The sequence below is a fragment of the Capricornis sumatraensis genome, chromosome 11, assembly GCF_032405125.1.
Source record: "Capricornis sumatraensis isolate serow.1 chromosome 11, serow.2, whole genome shotgun sequence".
Lineage (NCBI taxonomy): Eukaryota > Metazoa > Chordata > Mammalia > Artiodactyla > Bovidae > Capricornis > Capricornis sumatraensis.
Window position 1 is genome coordinate 70,321,185 of NC_091079.1, and position 17,684 is coordinate 70,338,868.

The 17,684-nt window shown below is 35.6% G+C and overlaps 1 protein-coding gene across 3 annotated transcripts in view; it reads left to right on the forward strand.

The window, feature by feature from the left end:
• The window catches only part of CSMD3 (CUB and Sushi multiple domains 3), a 1,381,373-nt gene that overhangs the window by 414,384 nt on the left and 949,305 nt on the right, over window positions 1–17,684 (forward strand). For all 3 annotated transcript variants that reach the window (XM_068983804.1, XM_068983805.1, XM_068983806.1), the window contains exon 5: window positions 4,183–4,390. In XM_068983804.1, coding sequence (XP_068839905.1) covers window positions 4,183–4,390 — 208 coding nt within the window. The remainder of the gene's footprint in view (window positions 1–4,182; window positions 4,391–17,684) is intronic.

The window sequence follows — 17,684 nt, forward strand, 5'->3', positions numbered from 1 at the left end:
ACTGTGAAAAATTGAGGGAAGAAGGATAAGAGGGCATCAGAGGATGAGATGTCTGGATGACATCACTGATGCAATGAACATGAACTTGGGCAGACTTTGGGAGATGGTGAGGGACAAGGAGGCCAGGTGCACTGCAATCCATGGGGTCACAAAGAGTTGGCCATGATTGCGTGACTGAATGACAACATCCAGGACTAGACACACTAATAGATAAATTTATATTCTTGAATTAAAAACTGGAGTATTTTTTTCTTATTCTGAGTATGAACTGAAATGTTTCTCCCTGAGATTTTATCTAGACAGGATATAAAGAGCTCACAGAACTTGTTTGAGTATGTTGTATACCAGTTACACTACAAATATATGATAGTGTAACATTTCATTTCTGAAGCAATACTCAACTTTGGTGTTACTACTGAGAAGACAAAGAGTGGAAATAATTTGTGGTTCTGGATTGAAAGCTGTAGGACATTTTCACCAGAGGTTTAAGTTAACATATTGAGGGAAGACATTGTGTGTTCTGGCAAGAAAATTATAGTAATATATCTCATAGTCTGTACTGGACTACTAGTTCATACTAATTACTCATCAAACATAAAAAAAAATAGAGAGGGCATCATGAAAATAAATACCATACTTACTGTAGTGTATGATAAAAATTAAGTTATCTTTTAAGAGCAATATATTTATGCTTTTAACTTTTGAATTATGGAGCTAGGTGGATAAAGAGTGGGGCAGAATGAAGCTAATATTATTTAATGCATACAATTTAATGAGAAAATTGTTCTTAGTACCAAAGCATATTGCCATTCTGTCCCCATTGTGGAGTAAAATAGAATGCTGTATATCTCTGTTTATTAACCTTAAAGAGTGTTAGCTATTTCATCAAAAAATAATTGGTCATTATAGAGCTAGATATTTCCCCAGACATTTGATTTGAGTTGAAGGAATACCCTGAATGGCTCAAGACAACAGCATAAGTCTTCAGTAATTTTATTGTACAAATAGACCGGTAACCTATTGACTGGCCTAAACCAAATTTTATAGCTTCAATTTCTTTATTAAACAATGAGCTTTATCTTATGTTTTAGCATTAAGCATTGGTGATCATATAATTTCTCTGTTAACATACTCCATTGGCTAAAAATAGACTCATGGAGAATCTATGGCCCTTATTGGAAAATGAAAACTGCAGGTCCAAATGTCCAAACATAACATTAGTACAAACATTCCAAATTGAAGAAAAGTATGATATAAAATAGAAGGTTCTGAGCCACCTACAATATGATAAGTTGATAGGTCTATTCAACCAGTCACTGATGTCAGTTCAGTTTAGTTCAGTTCAGTGGCTCAGTCATGTCCTACTCTTTGTGACCCCATGAATCAGCATGCCAGGCCTCCCTATCCATCACCATCTCCTGGAGTTCACTTAAACTCACATCCATCAAGTCGGTGATGCCATCCAGCCATCTCATCCTCTGTCATCCCCTCTTCCTCCTACCCCCAATCCCTCCTAGCATCAGAGTCTTTTCCAATGAGTCAACTCTTTGCATGAGGTAGCCAAAGTACTGGAGTTTCAGCTTTAGCATCATTCCTTCCAAAGAACACCCAGGGCTGATTTCCTTTAGAATGGACTGGTTGGATCTCCTTGCAGTCCAAGGGACTCTAAAGAGTCGTCTTCAACACCACAGTTCAAAAGTATCAATTCTTCGGCACTCAGCTTTCTTCACAGTTCAACTCTCACGTCCATACATGACCACTGGAAAAACCATAGCCTTGACTAGACAGACATTTTTTGGCAAAGTAATGTCTCTGCTTTTCAATATGCTGTCTAGGTTGGTCATAACTTTCCTTCCAAGGAGTAAGCGTCTTTTAATTTCATGGCTGCAGTCACCATCTGCAGTGATTTTGGAGCCCAAAAAGATAAAGTCTGACACTGTTTCCACTGTTTCCCCATCTATTTCCCATGAAGTGATGGGACCAGATGCCATGATCTTAGTTTTCTGAATGTTGAGCTTTAAGGCAACTTTTTCACTCTCCTCTTTCACTTTCATCAAGAGTCTTTTTAGTTCCTCTTCACTTTCTGCCATAAGGATAGTGTTATCTGAATATCTGAGGTTATTGATATTTCTCCCGGCAATCTTGATTCCAGCTTGTGCTTCTTCCAGTCCAGCATTTCTCATGATGTGCTCTGCATATAAGTTAAATAAGCAGGGTAACAATATATAGCCTTGACGTACTCCTTTTCCTATTTGGAACCAGTCTGTTGTTCCATGTCCAGTTCTAACTGTTGCTTCCTGATCTGCATACAGATTTCTCAAGACGCAGGTCAGGTGGTAGTATTCCCATCTTTTTCAGAATTTTCCAGTCTATTGTGATCCACACAGTCAAAGGCTGTGGCATAGTCAATAAAGCAGAAATAGATGTTTTTCTGGAACTCTCTTGCTTTTCTCATGATCCAGCAGATGTTGGCACTTTGATCTCTGGTTCTTCTGCCTTTTCTAAAACCAGCTTGAACATCTGGAATTTCACAGTTCACGTACTGCTGAAGCCTGGCTTGGAGAATTTTGAGCATTACTTTACTAGCATGTGAGATGAGTGCAATTGTGCAGTAGTTTGAGCATTCTTTGGGATTGGAATGAAAACTGACCTTTTCCAGTCCTGTGGCCACTGCTGAGTTTCCCAAATTTGCTGGCATATTGAGTGCAGCACTTTCATAGCATCATCTTTAAGGATTTGAAATAGCTCCACTGGAATTCCATCACCTCTACTAGCTTTGTTAGTAGTGATATTTTCTAAGGCCCATGAGTGATCACAGCATCATGATTATCTGGGTCATGAAGATCTTTTTTTTACAGTTCTTCTGTGTATTCTTGCCACCTCTTCTTGATATCTTCTGCTTCTATTAGGTCCGTACCATCTCTGTCCTTTATCGAGCCCATCTTTGCCTGAAATATTCCCTTGGTATCTCTAATTTTCTTGAAGAGATCTCGTCTTTCTCATTCTGTTGTTTCCCTCTATTTCTTTGCATTGATCACTGAGGAAGGCTTTATTATCTATGGTGTATACATGTATCATATGAATATGTAGCAAAATATGCTTACATTGCTTCATAGTCATAGGGAACATGTTACTAAAGATGTGTTGCTGAGTATATTATTGTAGTTGCTATATTATTTCTTTCTAATTAAAGTGTCCTAGATATGTGATGTATTTTATTTAAATTGCATTTCTACAATCATTTTCAATAACTTTTGAATGTCAATGACAAAAATTTATTTTTTATTATATTCTTTCATATTATATGTTTGGTACATAACTACATTAAGGGAATAAAAGCAAAGCTGAGACCTATCATGAATATGCATAAAGTGACTCAAAATTTCCCATTTTAGACCTTAAGAACAATGTTTCTTTTGTTTTACTCCACCATCTAGTCAATGAAAAGAGAATCTTAATTCTTTTACTCTGAGCTCTGATTGGAATATAGATTTTTATTTACATCATTGCTCTTTCAACCAATGTTTATAAAATAATCATGATAGCCTATCCTTCCATCCTTCCTTGCTCAGTCATGTCTGAGTCTTTGTGATTCCATGTCCTGTAGCCTGCCAGGCTCCTCTGTCTGTGTTGCCATTTGCCATTTCCTACTCTAGGGGATCTTCCCTACTCAGAGATCAAACTGACCTCTCTTGCATGTCCTGCACTCACAGTGGATTCACAGTGGTGGATTTTTACCACTACCGCCACCCAGGACCACTAGTGGCTCAGAGGTTAAAGCGTCTGCCTGCAATGCAGGAGACCGGGATTCGATCCCTGGGTCAGGAAGATCCCCTGGAGAAGGAAATGGCAACCCACTCCAGTATTCTTGCCTGGAGAATCCCATGGAGGGAGGGGCCTGGTAGGCTACAGCCCATGGGGTAACAAATAGTTGGACATGACTGAGCTACTTCACTTTCACTTTCAGCACCCCCCGGAAGCCCAGTCATGATAGCATTTATATTTATATATGTGATTTAAAATTTTTATAAACTTAACATTTTATTTAATCTCTATTAGTATAACGTGCATTTGGTTTCACAACATTTGTCCTGTTACCTTTATTCAGTAATATTAACAATTGATTTAACCACATTTCTCTTAATGATTTATATCTGAACATCTCATTTTTGTTTTCAACAGCTGAAGATGCATGTGGAGGAACAATGAGAGGATCTAGTGGCATCATATCAAGCCCTAGTTTTCCTAATGAGTACCATAATAATGCTGATTGCACTTGGACCATTGTAGCAGAACCTGGGGATACAATTTCACTCATATTTACTGATTTCCAAATGGAAGAAAAATATGATTACTTAGAAATAGAAGGTTCTGAGCCACCTACAATATGGTAAGTAGACAGTTTCTATCAACTTAGCATTGATGTCATTGCCTGAGGCAAAATTTGGATTCAAGAACAACTATATTTGGGCCTTTAAAGAATTAGATATCTTAAAAAATTAACAGATGCAGGAAAATTATAAAGAGTAATTATCAGAGCTGAGGAAATTTTGAAGATTGGGTACTGATATATAGAGTGGAATTTTGAAAGATGAAGCATTTCATCAGGTATTTGTTTATCACTCAATCAATGAAAAATAATTTGATTTTGATCAAAACTTGTGAAAGGAAATAAGAGTTGTTCCTACAGTTTTGTTCCTTAGTGTGCCAGTTCATATTTGGCATTTCTTTTCAAATTAATTGAATAGTCTTGGAAATAATTTGCCTTTTGTTTTGTAAGTAGATCTTCTATGTACCATGATATTTGGAGGCAAAAATTGAACCCTATGATATGGGTGAATATGATCTATTTCTTTAGAAACTCAAGACATGGCCTCATGAAACTGCAGAGTTTTCAAAACATAATTTTAGGATATAATATTTTTAAAAAGAAAATACATTTTTATTGTGTTTTAAAATTTTTAATGCACTGTTATCATTGAAGTGTAAAGTAAAATCAGTAATTGAGTGAAGAATGGTGGAATTAGTGAAATGAAGTCATAGGTAAAATCTAGATTAAAAGTGTATTTTGAGACATGTAAAAATTTGATAAGAATACTGAGAATTTATTGAAAGATTTTTATCAAAATCAATTAAATGAAGAGGTTTGCATTTTCAGATGATGATTCTTACTGAAGTATAGGGATTGATTTGAAGTGAGGCTAGATTAGCTACAGAAAACCTCTTAAGAGGTGATTGCTGTAATTCAAAAAAAAATCATGATAGCTTGTATTAGGATGATATTGATGGCGATAAAGAAGTAGAATGACTTGGTAGATATTTAGGAGGTATAATGATAAAGACCTCTGTAATGAAGAATGTTAAAGAAGGTGTTGTTCTAATAAAGCATCATTTTCTAGCTGGCATAAACTGGTGAAGGCCAGAGGTATACTGAGTTGGAAAATGTTGAAGAAAGGTCAAGTTTCGAATAGAAATACTGTGATTATTGAGAGTTGTTTTAGATATAAGTAGTTTGAAGTCTCTTTGAGACATATTAAAGCCATCTGATAAACAGTATCTATTTATATGATTCAACAGCTGTGAGTAGAAGCACAACTGATATGTACTTGATATTGATGGTAAAAAAAACAAAAGCACATTGATAGGAGTCTAAAAGGTAGGAGGAAGAGAGATAGGAGGAAATACAAGGGATAAGGTGTCATATAGGCAAGAGAAGTATGAAGAAGGAGGAATAAGATGACATTACAGATTGCCATTGAAAGGACACTAGGTAAATATGTGTGTGTTTCTTTTGTGACCCCATGGATTGTAGCCCACCAGGCTCCTCTGTCTATGGGATTTTCCAGGCAAGAATACCGAAGTGGGTAGCTATTTCCTTCTCCAGGGGATCTTCCTGACTCAGGGACTGAACCCAGATCTCCTGCATTGCAGGTGTATTCCTAACCGCTGAGCCACCACAGAGGCCCATGTATTATATGCAAACACATAAATTAGATATACACACACATATGTACACATTAGTGTGTGTATATGTGTGTGTATATATATATACACACACACACCCCTATATGGTGTACTATCTTTCATATGTTTGGAATATATACATTTTATATATATATATGCTAATGGCTTCCCTGGTGGCTCAGCGGTAAATAATCCGTCTGCCAATGCAGGAGACATGGGTTCATTCCCTGGCTTGGGAAGATCCCCTGGAGAAGGAAATGACAACCCACTCCAGTATTCCTGCCTGGAAAATCCCATGGACAGAGGAGCCTGGTGGGCTCCAGTCCATGGAGTCACAAGAGTTGGACATGACTTAGCGACTAAATGACAGACAAATATATGCTAATAATTCCAAGTTTAACAATATTTCTCATATGGGGTTTTGTGTGTGTGTGTGTGTGTTTGTAATATTTACATCAGAATTACCTTCAGTGTTTGTTGAAGTGCAGATTTACAAGCTCCTGCACAAATGTATTGATGTATATGCTATAGACATGAAATTAGTAGTCTGCAAACCAGATTATTCCACTCATTGCTATGGCAAGTAAAACAGTAAGTTTGGTTTTATCAGTATCGTAACTCTGTCAATATAACTATCCTATAAGCCATCCTACAAGAGCTAAAATATTTCTTACCACTCAAAAAACTGAAAGTCAAATTAACATGGTATATGAAACTAATCAAACTAATTCTGTAATATATACATTTATATATATGGTATGGATTTATATAATGGATAGCACAAAGATTGCGTTAGTGAATCAACAATTATCCAACTAAATAAGATAAGTTTATTAGAAGTAACAGACTATAATTTCATTCTACAAAATAAATATTACATATACTAACCCGGCTGCTGCTGCTAAGTCACTTCAGTCGTGTCCGACTCTGTGTGACCCCATAGACAGCAGCCCACCAGGCTCCCCCATCCCTGGGATTCTCTAGGCAAGAATACTGCAGTGGGTTGCCATTTCCTTGTCCAATGCATGAAAGTGAAAAGTAAAAGTGAAGTCGCTCAGTCGTGTCCGACCCTCAGCAACCCCATGGACTGCAGCCTTCCAGGCTCCTCTGTCCATGGGATTTTCCATGTCAGGAGCACTGGAGTGGGGTGCCACTGCCTTCTCTGATACTAATTGTATCAAACAGGTATTTCTCTTTACCACCTTATTTATGACAATTATGAGACTAAAATGTACAGTGAAGAAGCTGTGGTTCTGTATATTATTGTTGCTTATTCACAGCAGCAAAATAATTTGATTAAATATGTATTGTGGTTCTATAATTTTGAATTAACATTCATTGCTGTGATAAGAGAATTTAACATAAGATCTACCTTCTTAGCAAAATTTTAAGTGTGCAATACAGTGTTCTTAATCATAGGCACAATATTGAACAGCAGATCTGTAGAATAGAACTTACCTGTTTTACATAACTAAAACTTTAATTCTAGTGGATAGCAAATCTCCATTTCCTTTCCCCCCCAGCCATTGGCAAATACTATTACACTCTCAGTTTCTGTAACTATGTAAGATATCTCATATAAGCAAAATCATGCAGTATTTGTCCTTCTGTGGGTGGCTTATTTCACTTTATGTAACGTCCTTAAGGTTCATCCGTATTGTTGAATATAGCAGGATTCTTATTTCCTAAGGTTGAATGTTATTTCTTTTTATGTGTATGCTACGTTTTCCTTACCCATTCTTCCAAAATGGTTGCCTCTCTTTAGACAAATAGAGTACTCACTAAATGGTAAGAGCCAGAGGGATTTTAGGGATCCAGCTGCCCAGGGTTCTTTGAGGGAAATATGTTTTGAGGCTTATTGTGTATGTTTACAATTCAGGATGAAAACCAAGATCTTCTAATAGTTACTGCAGTGTAATTTTTGACAAAAGTAATTCTTGTTATGCATACAACCAGGTCTTTCTCAAAAATATATGTCATCTATCAGTAAAACATTTTGAAAGCCTAAAACTCTGACATATGAATAGAACAATATGGATTAATGCTTTTAAATGCCTAAAGTTCCTACTAGATATTTAGTTGATACCTAAATATGAATTTGCATCAAATAAAACTTCTTATAGATATCTAAGAATCCCTAGTATGGTTAATTTACCATTTTTAGTACATCTGAATGTATTTTTTTTACCTTAAGGAAAACCTGTTTGACTGCACCCAGAAGAGGTACATGCCTTGCTTGCTCATCCACTAAAATAAAAATTACATAATAGATGAAACCAGAATTAACACAAATAACTGGGAACTACTGAGAGAAGCATTTTGAAAGTTTTCTAAAAAGACCACTTCAATTTAAGTACATGATATTTCCTCTCTGACTTCTTTTTCATAGTATCTTTAAAAAAAATTGGAGCATAATTGCTTTACAGTGTTGTATTTCTTTCTTCTATACAGCAAAGTGAATCATTTATATATATACATGTATCCCCTCTTTTTTAGATTTCCTTCACATTTAGGTTACAAAAGAGCACTGAGTAGAGTTCCCTGTGGTATAAAGTAGGTTTCATTAGTTATCTGTTTCATACATGATAGTGTATATATGTTGATCTCTGTTTCCCAATTCATTCAACCCACTCTTTCCCACTTGGTATCCGTAAGTTTTATCTCTACATGTTTGTCTTTATTTCTGCTTTGAAAATAAGTTCATCTGTACCATTTTTCTAGATTCCACATAAAAGTGATATATGATATGATTTTTTTTCTCTTTCTGACTTACTTCACTCTGTACATCAGTTTCAAGGTCTATTCACTCCTCTGCAAGTGGCATTATTGTGTTCCTTTTTTATGGCTTAGTAATATTCTGTTGAACCACCTCAGATATGGTGACTATATGTGTAAATACACACAGACTCACACACATTGAATAAAGTATGGAAAACCACTAGGTCATTCAGAAGTGACCTAAATCAAGAAAGAAGAGAAACCAAAGGCAAAGGAAAAAAAGAAAGATATATCTATCTGAATGCAGAGTTCCAAAGAATAGCAAGGAGAGATAATAAAGCCTTCCTAAGTAAACAATGCAAAGAAATAGAGGAAAACAATAGAATGGAAAAGACTAGAGAGCTCTTCAAGAAAATTAGAGATACCAAGGGAACATTTCATGCAAAGATGGGCACAATAAAGGACAGAAATGGTATGGACCTAACAGAAGCAGAAGATATTAAGAAGAGGTAGCAAGAATACCCAAGAACTATACAAAAAAGATCATAATGACCGAGATAACCATGATAGTGTGATCACTCAACTAGAGTCAGACATCCTGGAGTACAAAGTCAAGTGGGCCTTAGGAAGCATCACTATGAACAAAGCTGGTGGAGGTGATTGAATTCCAGCTGAGGTATTTCAAATCCTAAAAGATCATGCTGTGAAACTGGTGCACTAGTACTCCAGCAAATTTGCAAAGCTCAGCAGTGGCCACAGGACTGGAAAAATTCATTTTCCATTCCATTCCCAAAGAAAGGCAATACCAGTGAATGTTCAAACTACCACACAATTGTACTCATTTCACATGCTCGCAAACTAATGCTCAAAATCCTACAAGTTCGGCTTCAACAGTACGTGAACGGTACGAGAACTCCCAGATGTACAGGCTGGATTTAAAAAGGGCAGAGAAACCAGAGATCAATTTGCCAACATCCCCTGGATCTTAGAAAAAGCAAGGAAATTCCAGAAGAACATCTACTTCATTATTACACCAAAGACTTTGACTGTGTGATCACAAAAAACTAGAATATTCTTAAAGAGATGGGAATACCAGACCTTACCTGCCTCCTGAGTAACCTGTATGCAGGTCAATAAGCAATAATTAGAACCAGTCATGGAACACCAAACTAGTTCAAAATTGGGAATGGAGTATGTCAAGGCTGTATATCGTCACCCTGCTTATTTAACTTCTATGCAGAGTACATCATGAAAAATACTGGGCTGGATGAGGGTGAAGCTGGAGAAAAGATTGCTGTGAGAAATATCAATAACCTCAAATGGCACTGCCCTTGTGGCAGAAAGTGAAGAGGAACTAAGGAGAGTCCTGATGAGGATGAAAGGAGAGTGAAAAAGTTGGCTTAAAACTCAACATTTAAAAAAAGCTGAGATCACGCCATCCAGTCCCATCACTTCATGACAAATAGATGGGGAAAAAATGGAAGCAGTGACAGACTTTATTTTCTTGGACTCCAGAATCATTGTGGATAGTGACTGCAGCCAGGAAATTAAAAGATATGTGCTTCTTGGGAAAGAAAACTGACAAACCTAGACAGTGTATTAAAAAGCAGAGATATCACTTTGCTGCCAATTGTCCATATAGTCAAAGCTGTGATTTTTCCAGTAATCATGTATAGATAAGAGAGTTGGATCATAAAGAAGGCTGTTGCTGCTGCTGCTGCTAAGTTGCTTCAGTCATGTCTGACTCTGTGCGACCCCATAGACTGCAGCCCACCAGGCTCCCCCATCCCTAGGATTCTCCAGGCAAGAACACTGGAGTGGGTTGCCATTTCCTTCTTCAATGCATGAAAGTGAAAAGTAAAAGTGAGCTCTGAGGAATTGATGCTTTCAAACTGTGATACTAGAGAAGAGTCTTGATAGTCCTTTGGACAGCAAGGTGATCAAACCGGTCAATCCTAAAGGATACCAGCCCTGAATATTCATTGGAAGGACTGATGCTGAAGCTGAAACTCCAGTACTTTGGCCACCTGAAGCAAAGATGGGAAGAGCTGACTCATTGGAAAAGATGCTGATGCTGGGCAAGACTGAAGGCAGAAGAAGGGGATGACAGAGGATGAGATAGTTGGATGGCACATTCACTAGACATGAGTTTCAGCAAACTCAAGGAGATAGTGAAAGATAGGGGAGCCTGGTGTTCTGCAGTCCATATGGTCACAAAGAGTTAGACCTGACTGAGCAACTGAACAATAATAACAACATAAATACATATTAGTATAGCATCCATATTTACCACATCTTCTTTATCCATTCTTCTATTAATGGACATTTATATTATTTCCATTTCCTGGCTATTGTAAATAGTGCTGCTGTAAACACTGAGGTCGGTGTATTTTTGAATTATGTTTTTTTCCAGGTATATGCCCAGAAGTGAAATTTATGGGTCATATGGTAGTTCTATTTTTATTTTTCCTGAAGACTTCCGTAATGTTCTCCATAATGGCTGTACCAATTTACATTCCAGTGAATAGTGTCAGAGAGTTCCCTTTTCTCCACACCCTCTACAGCATTCATTTTTAATTTATTAAAAAAATATTTTTGATTGTAGAAAAACTGCTTTACAGTGTTGTGTTGGTTTCTGCCATACAACAGTACTGATCAGCCATAATTAAATATGTATCTCTTCCCTCTTGAGCCTCCTTCCTACCCCCCATGCTGTCCCTCTAGGTCATTACAGAGTTCCAAGCTGGACTTCCTGTGTTATATAGCATCTTCTTACTATCTATTTTACACATGGTAGTGTATATATATTGTTTCTTCTTTCTCCATTCATCCTACTCTTTCCTTCTCCAATTGTGTCCACAAGTCATTTATCTATATCTGCATATCTATTCCTTCTCTGCAACTTAAGTTCATCAACACAACTTTCCTCGATTCCATATATATGCATTAATACATGATAATTGTTTTTCTCTTTCTGTCTTACTGCACTCTGTATCACAGGCTCTAAGTTTATCCACCTCACTAGAACTGACTCAAATTCATTCTTTTTAATGACTAAGTAATATCCCTTTGTATATATGTACCACATCTTCTTTATCCATTCACCTGTCCATTGAGTATTCATCCATTGATGGATGAATGTCCAGGTTCCTTTCATGTGCTAGCTATGGAGTAAAGAATGCTAATATGAACTTTGGGATACATGTGTCTTTTTCAATTATGGTGTTGGCAGGGTATATGCCCAATAGTAGGATTGCTGGTCCATATGATAGTTTTATTCCTAGTTGTTTAAGGAATCTCCATACTGTTCTTTGTAGTGACTGTATCAATTTACATTCCCGTCAGCAATGCAAGAGTGTTTTGTTTTCTCTGCAACCTCTCCAGCATTTATTGTTTGTTGATTTTTTTTTGACTATGTCCATTCTGACTGGTGTGAGTTGATATCTCACTGTTCTTTTGATTTGAATTTCTCTAATAATTAGTGATGTTGAGCATCTTTTCATGTGTTTACTGGCTATCTGTATATCTTCTTTGGAGAAATGTTTATCTAGGTCTTCTACCCATTTTTTGATTGGGCTGTCTTTTTTTCTGTTACTGAGTTGTATGAATTGCTTATATACATTGCAGATTCCAGCATTTATGTTTTGTAGATATTTTGATAATAGCCATTCTGACTAGCCTGAGGTGATCTCTCATTATAGTTTTAGTTGTATTTCTCTAATATTTAGTGATGTTGAGCATCTTTTCATGTTGTTTCTCACCATCTGTATGGTTTCTTTGGAGAAATGTATGTTTAGATCTTCTCCCCAATTTTTGATTCAGTTATTATTATTATTTTTTTTTGAGTTGAATGAGCTGTTTGGATATTTTGGATGTTAATCCCTTGTTGGTTGCTTCATTTGCAAATATATTCTCCCATTCTGAGGGTTGCCTTTTATTTTTAATTTTTCTCTATTTTTATTTACTTGTTTTTAAAAATTATTTTTATTGGAGTACAGTTGTTTTACAATGTTGTGTTAGTTTCTACTTTATGGCAAAATGAATCAACCAAACATAAACATATATTCCCTCCCTTTTGAACTTCCTTCTCATTCAGGACACCACAGTGCATTATGTCCTTTCCTGTGCTCTTCAGTATGTTCTTATTAGTTATCTATTTTATACATAGCATTGGTAGTATATATGTGTGCATCACAATCTCCCAATTCTTCCCACTTCCTTCCCCTTTGCTACCCATACATTTGTTCTCTAAGACTGTCTCTGTTTCTGCTTCTCAGATAAGATCATCTTTACCATTTATATAAGTGATATTATACAATATTTGTTTTTCTCTTTCTCACTGACTTCCCTCTATATGACATTGTCTAGGTCCATCCATGTCTCTAAAAATGACCTAATCTCATTACATTTTGTGGCTGAGTAATGTTCCATTGTAAATATTTACTGCATCATCTTTATGCATTCTTCCACTGATGGTCATTTAGGCTACTTCCATGTCCTGGTTGTCATAAATAGTGCTGCTGTGAACACTGGGGTGCATCTATCTTTTGGGATTATGGTTTGCTTCTGGTATATGTCCAGGTGTGGGTTTTCTGAGTCTTATGATGGTTCTATTTTTAGTTTTTTGAGGAACTTCCATACTGTTTTCCATGGTAGTTGTCCCTTTTCTCAATACTCACTCCAGCATTTATTGTTTGTAGATTTTTGATAATAGCCATCCTGACCAGTGAGAGGTGATACCTCACTGTAGTTTTGCTTTGTATTTCTCTAATAATTATAATAAAGCTTTCCTGGTGGCTCAGACTGTAAAGTGTCTGTCTACAATGTGGGAGACCTGGGTTCAATCCCTGGGTTGGGAAGATCCCCTGGAGAAGGAAATGGCAATCCACTCCAGTACTATTGCCTGGAAAACCCCATGGACAGAGGAGCCTGGTAGGCTACAGTGCATGGAGTCGCAAAAAGTCAGACACTATTATAATTATAATAGCAATGTTGAGCATCTTTTCATGTGCTTGTTGATCATCTGTATGTGTGCTGAATTTTGTTAAATGCTTTTTCTACATCTATTGAGATGATCATGTGTTTTTTGTTTTTCTTTTTGTTGGTATGGTGTGTCACATTGATTGCTTTGTATATATTGGATCATCCTTCTGACCTTGAAATCAATCCACCCAGGTCAAGATGTATGATACATTTTAGGTGTTTTTGTATTTGGTCTGCCAATATTTTGTTGAGAATTTTTGCATCTATATTCATCAAAGATACTGACTTATGATTTTACTTTTTTGTAGTGTCTTTGTCTATTTTTGGTATCAGGGTGATGATGGTTTCTAGAATGACTTTGAGAATGGCCCCTCTGTAATGTTTTGGAAGAAATTTGAGATGGATTGGTATAAGTTCTTTTTTGCATGTTTGGTAACTTTCCCCAGTTAAGCTGTCCAGTCCTGGATTTTGTTTACAAGGAGGTTTTTTTTTAAGTTACAGATTCTATTTCACTTGTAGTGATCAGTCTGTTCAGATTATCTTTTTCTTCTTGATTCATTTTTGATTTGTTGGCATTTATTTGTTCATTGTATTCTCTTATTTATTTATTTTTGGTATATCTTTTATAGGTTGTTATTTCTCCTCTTTCTTTTCTTATTTTATTTGAGTCTCTCTTTTCTTCTTCATGAGTCTGGGCAGAGGTTTGTTGATTTTGTTTATCCTTTCAAAGAATTAGCTCTTGTTTTTATTGAATTTTTTCTCCTATTTTATGAATGTCTAATCTATTTCCTCTTTTAACTTTAACTTTTTTTCCCCATTCTTCTGCAAACCTTAGGTTTTGTTTGTTCCTCTTTTTCTAATTCTTCTAGGTGATATGTTAAGTTGTTATTTGAGATTTTTCTTGTTTTTTGAGGAAGGCCTGTATTGCATGAAATTCCTTCTTAGAGCTGCTTTTGTTGTATCTCACAGATTTGTACTGGTTTGTTTTGTAATTTTTGTCAAAGTATTTGTCTTTTTGTTTTTGTTTTTTTATTTTTCCAGTCTTATTGAGATATAATTGACACACAGCACTATGTAAGTATAACATAATGATTTGACTGATGTACATCATGAAATCATTATCACAGTAAGTTTAGTAAACTCCATCATCTCATAAAGATATAAAATTAAAGATAGAAATGATTTTCCATTGTGATGAGAGCTCTTAGAATTTATTTCTTTGATATATAATGTACAACAATCTTAATTATATGTATGTAATGTTGTACATTGCATCACTAGCACTGAATTGTCAAAGTATGTTTTAAATTTCTTCTTTGATTTCATCGTTGACCCATTGTTTTTTAGTCTTATGTTGCTCGTTCCACATGTAATCTTTTTTTACTTGTTTGTTTCTCTTTCTGAGATTAATTTCAGTTTCATGCCATTTTGGTCAGAAAAGATGCTTGAAATAATTCCTGTCCTCTTATTGTTGAGACTTGTTCTATCTCCTATTAGATAGTCTCTCCCAGAGAAAGTTTCATTTGCACTTGAGAAGAAAATGAATTCTGAATTTTTTAAATGTACTTTCTTGAAAATATCAATTAAGTCCTACTGTAAGAATCTTTGTGGCCTTATCGATTTTCTATTTGGAAGATCTGTTCCATTGATGTGAGTAGGGTGTTAAGGTCTCCTATTATTGTATTTCTGTCAGTTTCTCCCTTTATGTCTGTTAGTATTGTTTTATGTATTTAGGTGCTCCTGTATAAGGTGTTTATATGTTAATGAGTGCAATGTCTTTTCCTATTGATCCTTTTTTCATTATGTACTGTCCTTATCTTTCTATGTTTTAAAGTCCATTTTGTCTGATATGAATATTGCTGCCCCCACTTTCTTATCATTTCTGACTGCATGAAATATCTTTTTTCCATCCCTGCTTTCAATCTGTATGTGTCCTTTGCCCTAAAGCACGTCTTTTATAAGCAGTATATTCTCATTTGATTCATTTGCAAGTATATTTTCCCATTCAGTTGTTTGTCTTTTTGTTTTGTTTCTGGTTTCCTTTGCTGTACAAAATACCTTTTTGCCCCACATTTAATTATCTGGACACACATAATGTTGTGGTTTTAAGACATCATTATATTTGTTTCCCCTATGTAATCATGTTAAGATTCATCATGTTAAATAAAACATAATGGAAAGTATTGAATTTAATTATTTCTAACTATTACATGTAAGAGTATTCTAAAAGTTTATAGTATCTTTAAAAGAAAAAAAATATAATAAGCAGCCTAGTTTTTATATTTTGTATTATATATACATATATATGTGTGTGTGTGTTTTTATATTTTGAAGAAAGGTGTAAAAGTGTCAAATAGAAGATACTGGTTAAAAGTACTTATGAATTCACAAAATGGAGAACCATTCAGATTGTGGTTGAGAGGGAAGCTTACAAAGAGCTTTAGGCCCTGAATTGGATGTTGAAAGATAATAGTCTTTGAGCCAGTTACATGAAATTCCTGCTTATGCTATATCTGTTAATCCTGCCACTTTTTGTTCCAGCATTTAGGGAGTAGAATTATGTTTCCCTTAAAAATATATATTCAGACCCAAGTCTGTTGCGTCTGTAAATGTGACCTTATTTGGAAATACAGTCTGCAGATATGTTCAACTTTAGATAAGGTCAGTTTATATTTTAATGTGGGCCCTAATACATTGATTGTCACTATTATTAGAACAAAATTTGGATATAGACATACAGGGAGAGAAGAATATGTGATGCTGAAGCAGAGATTGAAATTACATATCTAGAGCTAAGGACTGAAAAGGATTTCCAACAACCTTATGCAAGCTAGGAAGAAGTAATGCAGGATTCTTCAGTAGGACAGAGCATACATAGTGCTGCTGACCTTTGATTTCAAAATTCTGTGTATAGACCTGTGTGATAATAAAACTGTTGTCTTAAGATACCTAATTTTTGGTACTTTTTGATTAAATCCATTGGGAATTAATGAATTAACAATAATTTTCAATAATTCTTTCCAGTTTCAAAGGACATTTAAAGGTATAACTAAGCTCTTTCATATAGTATATAAAATTTGTTCAAGGATTCAAGGACAACCTTCATTTAAGAGGTGCTAAAATCCATCTGTTTGGCAGACATCACTCAGTATATGCACCAGAGGCCATGTTGATTGCTAACTAAAAAGAACTAATAAGAGCACTTGCCCACAGTACCAAAGAATGAGGCAGAAGGTACTATATTCAAGCCTAGAGATAGAGTGCGTTTACTTGAGAGTGGTAGAATGTAAAGAAAGGAAAATATTTTAAAATACCAAGGTAGTTTATTATAAATTTAAAAGACATTAATATATTATATGTATAGTTTGGAAGATAATCACTCCAGGTTTCTCTGCAACAATAAGAGTACCTTGTTATAAGTGATTAAGAAGTCAGAATGTTATAATAGAGAAATAAATCAGTGGTATAAGTGACTCTTCAAAGAAATCCAAAAAATAATATTGAATGGGAAAGTGCTACTTAATTTTTACTTTAATAAAATTTTGGAGTATGTCCTTCTAGTGTGTAGCTTTTCAGCTCTATCATGCCTGTATGATTTGCCATCATCTAAGTTTGTAAAAAAGAGTGATGTACTGTTTCTCATACTTAAGGCATTTCATTTTTCTTCAGACAAAATGTAAAATCCTTTAAACTTACTGTGTTACTTCAAACTTCAAATGCAAATTTGGCAGCCCCTCTATATAATATTCTCTCTGCTGCTGGTGCTGCTAAGTTGTTGAGTCATGTCCAACTTTGTGTGACCCCATAGACAGCAGTTCACCAGGCTCCCCCATCCCTGAGATTCTCCAGACAAAAACACTGGAGTGGGTTGCCATTTCCTTCTCCAATTCATGAAAGTGAAAAGTGACAGTGAAGTCACTCAATTGTGTCTGACTCTTAGCAACCCCATGGACTGCAGCCCACCAGGCTCCTCCGTCCATTGGGTTTTCCAGGCAGGAGTGCTGGAGTGGGGTGCTGTT